Below are 11,198 nucleotides of genomic sequence, written 5' to 3'. Positions count from 1 at the left end.
TTCAGTGGAAAACTGATGTACCTTCAATATGCAAATGTCCTGAAAGTAACTGGGAAATCAGCATAAGCACAATAGAAAGCTGTGTTGTCAGCATTCAAATTGTACTGTTTTTTAAAAGGGGTGAATTTCCTCCTTACAAAAATGTACACACAAATCTTGTGGTATTAAATCATTTTAAGGTTTTCATTTCTGTTTTATGTTGTTGTAAACCGCCCAGAGACAGAAGTTTGGGGCAGTGTACAAATATAATAAATAAATAAAATATGAACCGTGGAAAATAATTCAGGGGCTTTGCCAGATGCATGTGTCAGACTGGTATCTGACCATACCTGCATTAGAAGACCATGCACCTGTGGTTATAACCAGGCCACTGAACTACGTACATTTTTAACATGTGAAAAGGCCAAATCAGTCAATAAAAACCAACATCAAAGGCAGCTCTCAGGAAAAAAGGAAATATTTAAAGATACTAAATTATCTAATTAGTCCATCATTATCACTCCATCCTGTTCAGCAAGAACTGAAGGCTCTTACCTTGGAACGGTCAGGGTCACAAAAATCCAATAAGGTGTCGCAGACATGATAGCCCAGAGATTTAAGATCCTCGGAGGTAAAATGAGAGTTACTCTTGCTGCCTAAGAAAGATAAACACACATGTGGCTCTTCAGTCTTTAGCAAACGATTCTCCCGTGATCAGCGTGTAGTGTGAAAAATTCCATGCCAGGACTGAATGCCTTTCCCTGGTTATTCAATATAGAGATTGTACATAACAGAGATCAGACACAGTACTTTCTTTAATCATAAGTGTCCATTGTTATAACATAGGAGCAGCCAGGAATTGCATAGGGAGGTTCTGGAATGATGGAATAGCAAGTTCTGCGTTCACAGTTTCAGCTATTCACAGTTCAGCTGTATATACCTGGCTTCAATTATTGCAGGGATGAATTTCAGACAAAACAGGTTGCTTACCTGTAACAGGTGATCTGGTAGTGATCCGTTGAGTCCATAAGTAAATGGGTTCTGCGCCTGCGCAGGCACCTCTCGGGCCGACTAGGTAGCTCCTCGCGACGCCCAACCGCCCACTTGCACGTGCTGCTGCCTGCTATCTATATAGAGCGGTTGGGCGTCTTCCGTTAGTTCTCTGTGCAGACCGCCTCTTCCGTGCAACCTGTCATCAGATGTTACTCCATTCTTCTGCAGCGGGGTTGGTTCTGGGCGGGTCTTATGGACTCAACGGATCACTACCAGATCACCTGTTACAGGTAAGCAACCTGTTTATCTGGATCGTGATCTGTTGAGCCCATAAGTAAATGGGTGAGTAGTAAGCTAGACCCCCATGGTGGTGGGTGCAGAAGGTCGCCCGCTAAGGCAACACCCTCTTCAAGACAGCTCGCCCATACTCCGCCTGGCGCGCCATGCGCAAGTCCACTGCATAGTGTTTAATAAAAGGCTGCTGGGATGACCACGTAGCAGCCAAGCAGATGTCGTCCATCTTAATGCCTGAAAGATGAGCAGCAGAAGTTGAGTATGCTCTAGTAGAGTGCGCCCGTATAGTTTTGGGCGGTGCCACCCCCTGCAGCTTATATGTCAGCAGGATGAGTTCTACCAACCAGTGTGCTAAACGCTGCCGAGACACTGCCTGCCCCTTAAACTTTCCTTTATAGGCCACAAATAGTTTATTTGTCTTTCTATACTGTCTAGTCACTTTCATATAGAACAATAAGGACCTACGCACATCTAACGCGTGCAGTGCCTTCTCCAGAGCCGTATGTGGGTCCTTAAAAAAAGTTGGCAGGACTATTTCTTGATTTAAATGGAAGTCCGTAACTATCTTTGTTCGGAAACTTGGGTCTAGTCTCATCACAACTTTATGTGGGTAGAATTGGGTATAAGGCTTATCCACTCTCAAAGCCGTCAATTCACCCACCCTTTTGGCCGTGGTTATAGCTATCAGAAAAGCAGTTTTAAGCGTCAACAATCTAAGGCTAGTACAATGTAGTGGTTCAAAAGGTCCCTCCATCAATGCCGATAGAACCAACGATAGACTCCACTGCTCTAAGGGTTTGTGTAGCGGAGGATACAGATTATTTAGTCCTTTCATGAACCGTTTACATTCAGGATGGGTAAACACCGTTTTCCCATCCCAACCAGGAAGTTTTGAGGACAGTGCCGCCAGATGCACCTTCAACGAAACGTTTGCAAGGCCTTTTACCTTCAGACTTGTCAGATAAAGCAAAACCTGACGCACTGATGCACGGCGTGCAACAAACTTATTTGCCCTTGCAAACATTACAAATCTTTTCCATTTACAGAAGTAGCTGCGTCTCGTTGATTTCCGCCTACTGTTTAACAGGATGGATTTTAAGAGGTTATCCTCCATGCTGTCAGCCTTAGTGTCTGGATTTCTGGGTGCAGTATCATGCCTCCCGATCTCTGGAGAAGATCTGGCACTGGTGGAAGACGGAAATGGTTCCCCCTGCATATGCGGAGCAGCAGAGCAAACCAAGCCTGACGTGGCCACCAAGGGGCTATTAGAATGCAGTTTGACCTGTCCCTCAAGATCTGTGCTAACACCCAATTGAGGAGTGGCATTGGTGGAAACAGGTAAAGTAGCCCCTTGCTCCAATCGTACTGAAATGCGTCTCCTAGAGACCCTACACCCACTCCCGCACGAGAGCAGTATCTCCTGCATTTCCTGTTCTCCTCCGTGGCAAACACATCCACAGATGGTGTCCCCCAGCGGTCGAAAACTTGTCTGACACACTCCTGTCTGATTTCCCACTCGTGTCTCTGGCTGGTTTGAGTGCTTCGACTCAAAGCATCCGCTAGTTGGTTGTCTATGCCTCGAATGTGTATCGCCATCGGGTAAATGGCATGCATGATGCACCATTCCCACAATTTTCTCGACAAGGTGCAAAGCGTCGGTGAAACCGTCCCTCCTTGTTTGTTCAGGTAGGCTATAGCTGTAGTGTTGTCCAGGTGGACCTGCACAACAGAGCCTCGTAGTTGAGGTTCGAAGGCCTTTAGAGCCAAAAACACAGCCAACAGTTCCAGGTAGTTGATGTGCCTCTGGGCTTGTTGAGGTGTCCACTGTCCCTGAATGCAATCGGGGCCGCAGTGCGCTCCCCACCCTAGCAGCGAAGCATCGGTCGTGACCCATGCTGTTGGAAGCAGAGGACGGAAAGGTACCCCCCCTAAGAGATTTCCCTCGACTAACCACCATTGTAGGGAAACTAGTACCTTCCTGGAAAGGTGCAGTAGCATGTTCTGGCTGTCTATATTGGGTCGGAAATGGTCCAGGTAGCAACGCTGCAGGGGCCTCAACCGAAGCCTTGTGTAACGAACAGTTGTGTTGCACGAGGCCATCAAGCCTAAAAGTCTCTGTACCTTTCTTGCTCTTTGTACGGGATTGGCCAGGAATTGTTCCACCAGAGACTTTATCTGAATGTATCTGTCGCGTGGTAGGAATGCTCGACGTTGCTCCAAGTCCAGAACAGCACCTATGAAGCTCAGCTGCTTCCTGGGAATTAAATTTGTCTTTTTCCAATTTACGTTGAGACCTAAGTCCTGGAGAAGTTCGAGCATCACTTGTATCTGTGTCTCCAGTAGTTTCCTGTCTTTGCCCACCAGGAGCCAATCGTCTAGAAATGGATAGATCACCAGGCCCTGAGTTCGAAGGTGCGCAATTATTACTGCTACTACTTTGGTGAAAATTCTCGGAGCAGTTGACAATCCGAAAGGTAGAACCGTGTACTGATATACTACTTCCCCCACAGTAAATCGAAGGTACTTTCTGTGGTTTTCCTGGATGCCCACATGGAAATATGCGTCCTTCAAATCTAACGTTGCCGCCCACTCCTCCTGATCTAGGAAGGGTAGAATCTCCTGCAACGTTGTCATCCTGAACTTTCGGGCCCAGACAAAGTTGTTCAGTCCCCTCAAGTCCATGATCGCCTGGATTCCGCCATCCCTCTTGGGAATTTGAAAGTAGCGGGAGTAGAACCCGGACAACCTTCTCGCCCACTGCACTGGAACAATTGCACCTTTGTCCAACAATACCTGTATCTCCTCCTCAAGTACTGAGGTCGACCTTGTGAAACGTAGGCCAGAGAACGGTGGAAGAGTGATGAACTCTATCGCATAACCTGTCTCCACAATCCTCAACACCCACTGGTCTGATGTTATGTTGTGCCATGCTAAAGCATGGCTTGCCAGTCTGATGGTTGAGTTGGCAACTACAGGGCCGATGACATTGGTCCTGGCAATTGGTATTAAATGCAGTGGGCTGGCACAGCAATCAAAAGGACTGCTTCGCACCCTCCTTGTTATTCCTAGAGTTTTGATTTTTGTTTTTGTTGGCGTTGTTGTTTCCAAAACCCCTAGGCCGCTGATAGGGCCTATTTTGTCTTCTGAAATCCCTCTTGTCTTGGAATCGGTATGACCTTTGCTTATTGTAGCTGAATGTACGAGGGCCAGCTGCCGTGGTTGGTACCATAAAGGTCTTGGCCGTAAACCTTGACTTTTTTAATGTCTCCATGGTTGCATTTGTGCTTTCATGGAAGAGTCCCTTCCCATCAAAGGCCAGATTTTCTACTCTGTCCTTCATATCCAGCTGGAGAGAAGTTGCGCGCAGCCAAGCATGACGCCTCATTGTGACAGCAGTCACCATGGCCCTTGACTCTGTTTCCGCCAAATGTTTAAACGTACTTAGCTGTTGCTTTGTCACAGATGTTGTTTTCTCAAATACTTCATGGAGCTTTATTTGCAGCTGCTCTGGAGACATTGAAGTAGAATCATGAAGTAAGTTGTCCCACATCAGATGGGTGTACCGAGCCATACAGGCTGCATAATTAGCAATCCTGATAGCCAGGCTCGATGTGGCATATATTCTTCTCCCTAAAACATCTATTTTTCTCCCTTCCTTGTCTGCTGGCGTTGTATGGCGGCGGCTGCTCTTTGATGTTGATGCACAATCCACCACCATAGAGTTTGGGTCCGGATGGTGTATCAGGTATTTCTCCTCTCCTTCATGGACCCTATATAAGTTCTCAATACGTTTAGACGTAGGATTTGCTGTCTGGACACTGTCCCAAGCTGTCTTAGCTGCCTTTGCGATGGCAGGGATTATTGGTAGGGAGACTGGGTGAGACGACTTGGATTGGAACATCATGTTGTACACCGGGTCAGTAGACTCTGTTTCGGGGAGTTGCAGGTCCAAACCCAATGCTTCAGCCATTTCTCTAATCAGGGAATGGTACGCCTTGAGTTCCTCTGTAGGGGATCTTGAAAGACGTGGTGGGACCTCAGAAGGAGGCTCCACTTGTCGACTGCCTTGATCAGAATCTGAGTATTCTGATTCCAAGTCCTGGTGTGTTGAAGCAGGAGACGAACCCCTGGACGATGGGCTTGGCGGGGGTGGGGTGCTTTTCCTTTTGCGTTTTCCAGCAGGTTTCTCTTGCAAAGGTAGCGTAGCCTGGGGTTGTGTTTCTAAAGATGCAGCTGCTCTCTCTATAGGCTGTTGCAGCTGCATAGCCTTCCATCTCAGGTAGTCTGCGTAATCGTGTGGCAAGGAATGTCTAAAACCACAAGTGTGTGCGGGCTGCGTGGCAGGGTTGCGTATGCTCCCATCAGCTATACCCGCCAATGGCTGCACCACCGCCAGTGGTGATTGGAGTAAGCTCTCAGCTGCTGCCCTAGGAGAAAGAGATGGGGTCTTAGGTGGCAGGAGCCCTTCATTCTCTTCCTCTCCATCATCCTCTCTATCCAACCCCCCACTCAGGAAACCATGAAAAGTGGATTCCGCTGGGGTATTTGGGCCAGACTCCATCAAACTTCTAAGGGCAGAAGTCGCACTACGGTCTGAACGCTGGCCACTCAATTGCTGCGGTGTTGATGGCGATTGTTGTGGGGTACGAGCAGGTGACAGGGAACGGTGTCTTTGAAACTGAGAATGCTCTCTCGGTATCGAGGTAAGTTTCGATGTCGAGGATTCATGGCTCTTTGCTGCTTTCGACGTCGAGGACTTCGATTTCGACGACTTCGATGTCAAGGACTTCGATGCCGACTTTGATGCCGAGGACTTCGATGTCGAGGGATCTATTACCCGCTCTCTGCTCGATGTCGAGGGCTTCGGCACCGATGATCTCGATGTCGAAGGAGGGGTCGATGCTGAAAGACCTCTCCTGCTCCCCTCTGCTGGGCTAGATGTACAAGGTTCAGCACTCCACTCAATTTCCGAGCCCTGCGCCGATGAAGGCGATGGGGTCGTATGTTTACGATTCTCTCCAGCCACAGTCTCTGGCGCGTCTTGCCGGCACCTCTTCTCACGGCGTCTTTGGTCACTAGAGGAGACCTCCAATGGCCTCTTAAAAGCAGGATCAGTGGACACAGTTTTAGACTGCATAGAACCAGCTCCGTGTCCCTCCGCACCTAATGCAGCTTTCGATGTCGAAGGCGCTTCTGGGCGAGGGGTAGAAGGGCGCAGCGCGTCCTCATATAACGCCGCCCTCAGACGCAGTGCCCGGTTCGTCCTGGTTTGTTTAGAGAAGGCACAACAGATCTTACAGGCAGCCGTATTGTGTTCTTCTCCCAGGCATATGAGGCAGAGGTCATGGTGATCAGTGGAGGGTAATTTAGCCCTACACTTCTCGCAACGCTTAAAGGTAGTCTTCGTTTCCATTTTCCGTTTCCAGTCCAGTTCATACACAAAATATCCGTCCAATCTTTCGTCAAAGTTATACCTCTAAGAAATTATCACGTCCAAAGTACAGTCCAGAGTCAAAATTACCAGAAAAAACAGTCCTAAAGTATGCCTAAGCACTAGTAAACACAATAGTTTCTGCTACCGAGGAGCCCAAGCGAGGTCTGAACGCTGTGGCGGTCAAACAGAAACTAACGGAAGACGCCCAACCGCTCTATATAGATAGCAGGCAGCAGCACGTGCAAGTGGGCGGTTGGGCGTCGCGAGGAGCTACCTAGTCGGCCCGAGAGGTGCCTGCGCAGGCGCAGAACCCATTTACTTATGGGCTCAACGGATCACGATCCAGATTAAGTGGTTCCTGTGTACACATTTCACACTTCCAGTGGCATTTCTGGTTTGGAGGCACTTCTGGAAACTGTGTGGAGCCATGCTGGGCTGTGTTTTTTTGGAAGCTGGAGGATTTATGTTTTTGGAGGGTCATTATTAGAGGAGCTGGAGAGTTGGAGTGGTCAAGGTACAGTGTTATAATCCTCTCTTATTTCTGGTCCTACTCCCCTGCCTCCATTTTGGTAATTTTTATTACTTTTTAATGTTCTGAGGAACCTAACCCCATAATTCGCATAGGCACAAGGTTTCAGTTATCGTGGTTTCAGTATTTGCAATGGCATGGTGGAACATGAACCCCACAATAATAGAGGACCTCCTGTATCATGCTTCACTATTACCTACAAATACCAAATTTTCCATGAACAACCTTGCCACTGAGATTAACTGAATGCACTACTCCCCCACCCCAGAATATACTGGGGAAAGGCTTAAAATTTATTTATTTATTGTATTTTTTTGAAGAAATTATGAATAATTATATTTTTACTGTTATTGTTCTAAGATGTTTAACACTCAATAATCAGATCAATAATTCCAAAATGACATCATGCCCAAGGAAAGCATATCTTTCTCAGATGTAAATTTACTATGATTCAAGTGTACCATATATGGTAATTATTCATTAAAATGAATAATGTTTGAAGTTGAAATCCTACATATTTCAAACTGTTTTTTTACTTCCCTTTTGCAAGTACATTAATAAAAATTATTTTACATATATTTCATTTCTTGAACTTTCCTATATGTGTAACCTACGCAAAATGACTTTGCCTGGTCAATGACGGACCTCACCTACCAGTCTTAACTCAACTGGCACAATTGTGTCAGTATAATTGCTCAAATGCCACCTAGCTCTCCTGGCCTTGTTGCGATTTTATATCTAATAATGTTCTTCCTCTTTCACTATCACCTCACTACTCTACACTAAATTTCCTTCCTGATGTAGGGAGCCTTTTCAGATCCCATCTTTCCTCTTCTTGTCACACCCTCGCTCTCAGATAGCGAGGAGGAAGGGGATGCTGACAGCCCTTCAGCTGATGGAGGGGTTCCTGGGGGCAAAGCCCGGCTGTCGGTTCCCAACAGACAGCTGAGGCAGGTCTGGCTGATGTCTCAGAGCAGGCACGGCAGTCTGAGGCAGCAGAGACAGGGATTGATGAACCGAATGATGAGCTGTGCAGGCAACCCCCATTGACTCCACAGCAGAGACGGGTCACAAGACGGCAGGCACAGCTGGAATCAATTAGGAGAAGTAAGCGCCTCTTGCAGAGGGCTGATAAGCCTTGAATCCTTGCCAGCTCAGAGTTATCAGCTTCGACTATAAAGCACATCTACAGCTTGCAGTTAGCCACTGGGAGGCAACGTATGTCATCCCTAGTGTCGACAGCTTTCAGCCTGAGCCAGAGAGAGAGAGAATTATTTCCGACCTGTGTTTCGCTTCTGCAACCCAGTTTGGTCTTTTGTGAACTCTCATCCTAGACTTCCCTACCGGGTGGCCAGATTGCTGACACTTCTCTCTCTTAGCATTATACCACTTCTAACTACATGAAGTAATATCCCTTCCAAAAATAGGTGGGAGATCAGATTGAAAGTCTCTGCTTTCCAAATCACACTACTGTACAGTGGATCACCACCACCTTTCTTAGTTCAGTTTTAGGCAGAGATGGACACTTACCCAGTGTTGACCCACTGAATGTTGACTCCATGGTGTAACTATTCAGTATGCCCATTCTCCACATCACAACCCGTCCTGTTCCTTCTTTACATTTTTGGACCCGAAACTTGCAGCTGTGAAAACAAAACTGAATAATATCCAGGTTGTCAATTTATAATTTATTCGTAGTACTAATTAGTTACCTTGCTTAATATCATAAGTTCCTGCATAGTGGCAAGCCAGATGCCTCTTTTAAATATTTGTTTCCCTTACTACCCAATGCAGTACACACATATTTAAAACATTCCCCAATATTCAATTGAAGTTATTTCCTAGTCAATATGTTCAATTTCCCTAAATTATCATGACCTGGGCCCATTTCACATAGACATTAATCTTTTTCCCCATATCAGAAGTCATTGAACAGTTTATCTGAAATGCTTTTTTTTTTTTTTTAAGAACTCAAAGCAGAAAGATTGGGTTCAATAACAAGTTTCTTCTGGAACAACACTCTGAAGATGTTGAAGACTGCAAGTCTGAACATCCGGTTTTGCTACTGATGAAAAACTGGGCATTATAATATAAACTGTTAGGAAGAGTGGGCATCTCCTTACCATGAGAAGAATAGTAGTAATCCAAGTAAAATGGTCAATCAGAGACAACTGTGAGTTTTAAGAAAATATATGAGGCCTCCAATTTTAAAAACCACAGCACAGACGTTTGGATATACAGCGCTATGCTGCTTCATCATTGAGTACAGAAATTGGAATGGTGAAAGACATTGCAATGAAAGGAGATATCAAGCATAGAATTCAAAATGAGATGCCCAGGCCCCACCTTGTCAGGAATATTCTTGCTCAGCATAAGAGGAAATATGCGTTCATGGAGTAGCCGCTCTGAAGCATATTTGTTGTTACAGCCATACATGAAGATATTGTTCTTGCGGCTGTGCCCATGGAAGTCACAGTACAGCAGAACTTCTCTTTCCTCAAGGACTCTTGCAAAGAGGATTCAAGCAAAGAAACCAGTTACGTATATAAAATGGATGGCTAGGTGTACATAAATGACCATAGTGAGCTGTGTTATTTCCCACTGGTGGCAGAGTTAAGCAATAAGAAAAGGTTACATGAAAATATTTGCTTGACTGCAGTTTCTTAAGCCAGGATTCTATTCAACATTATTGAGGATAAATGGGCAAACTGATTTATGGTTCTGCTATGCCAGTAGCCATGACATCACTGGTTAACACTGGCAGCTGCATAATGGTCCATGCATTGCACTCCCAGCATCAAAGCTAAAGAAACAAGAGATAACATAACACCAGACACTCCTGCAGCATCCCAAGTAATTAATGCCACCCACCAATCATAACGTTTAACATCAGGTACACAGCCATGCACAGAAGGCACCAATCAATACATGGCAATGACATAAATGCCACAGTGACATCAGTTTACCTAGTCTACAACCCTTTCCACAATTTGTTTTGACTTTTGGAAATATGAAGCAAAGTGATAGGACTTCTGTTTCCTTTTTAAAAAAAATCAGCTTCCAGTCACCTTAGTAAAGTTACAATTTTCAAGTTCAAATTTAAATGTCTCATACAGAGTTAGTGGCTGACATATAGAGCAAGAATGAACTGGTGCCGCCAGAGAGCAATCTAACAGAACTTCCCAACTAACTGCACTGGTACAGCAGGAAAGTGGCCATTTTTGACATCATTCCCTTCCCCAGGAAGCCCTCTGGGACACCCAAAAATATTTATCCTTCACTTCGTGGGCAATTCTCACACATCACATCAGAGCAATGGCTGAAAAACGAGTGCAGATCTCTATGCATGCACAGCATTCTCCCCTCAGCAGCAGATGGACAGCAGCTGCAGTTTCTCTACAGCACTGGACTGCTGGGGGCTGGATCTGGTCCACAAGGACCTTTCTGCTGGCCCACAGGTAGAAATATCCTGCAACAACAGCAGGAGCCACAAAGAGCGCTTTACCTGTCCTGCTGATGAGCAGCAGCAGCTAAATACAGTTGGCCATTTGAGACCAGATGTCCCCCAATCCTGGAGTGAAGCCTAATGACACCATTTGTCTTTCCTCTCACCTCCCCGCCCCCACACACAACTCCAATCTTAAGTCATTTAATGGTACTAGAGAAAGACATGCTGTTCTGGTAGCTCCAGGTCTTAACACTCACATCAATTTCGGAGGATGGATACAACTGAGGGAAGCCCGGGTGGGTGCGCGCCTGGGGGAGTCAGTCATGTGACTTGCCTCTGGGGTCCCCCCCCCCAGGCAGTGGGCCCCCAGACAACTGTCTCCCCTCGCCCTATTATAGTTACACCCCTGTTTTAAATAATTAGTTTTAATGTAATAATTTGCTGAAAATTGACCTTGGCCCTCACATACCAAGTCATGGTTGGTTCTGGCCCACCGGGGTATTTGAGTTGTGCACCACTGC

General features: G+C 46.1%; 1 protein-coding gene across 6 annotated transcripts in view; it reads right to left on the bottom strand.

Annotated features, from left to right (window-relative positions):
• The window catches only part of AGBL2 (AGBL carboxypeptidase 2), a 71,049-nt gene that overhangs the window by 34,751 nt on the left and 25,100 nt on the right, over window positions 1-11,198 (bottom strand). For all 6 annotated transcript variants that reach the window (XM_053287475.1, XM_053287478.1, XM_053287473.1 and 3 more), the window contains 3 exons: window positions 9,576-9,735; window positions 8,760-8,886; window positions 535-635 (listed from right to left, as the gene is read on the bottom strand). In XM_053287475.1, coding sequence (XP_053143450.1) covers window positions 535-635; window positions 8,760-8,886; window positions 9,576-9,735 — 388 coding nt within the window. The remainder of the gene's footprint in view (window positions 1-534; window positions 636-8,759; window positions 8,887-9,575; window positions 9,736-11,198) is intronic.

This window comes from Hemicordylus capensis, chromosome 1 (assembly GCF_027244095.1).
Source record: "Hemicordylus capensis ecotype Gifberg chromosome 1, rHemCap1.1.pri, whole genome shotgun sequence".
Taxonomy (NCBI): Eukaryota; Metazoa; Chordata; class Lepidosauria; order Squamata; family Cordylidae; genus Hemicordylus; species Hemicordylus capensis.
Note: the sequence above shows the minus strand (reverse complement) of the source record. Positions and strands in the feature narration are given on the sequence as shown.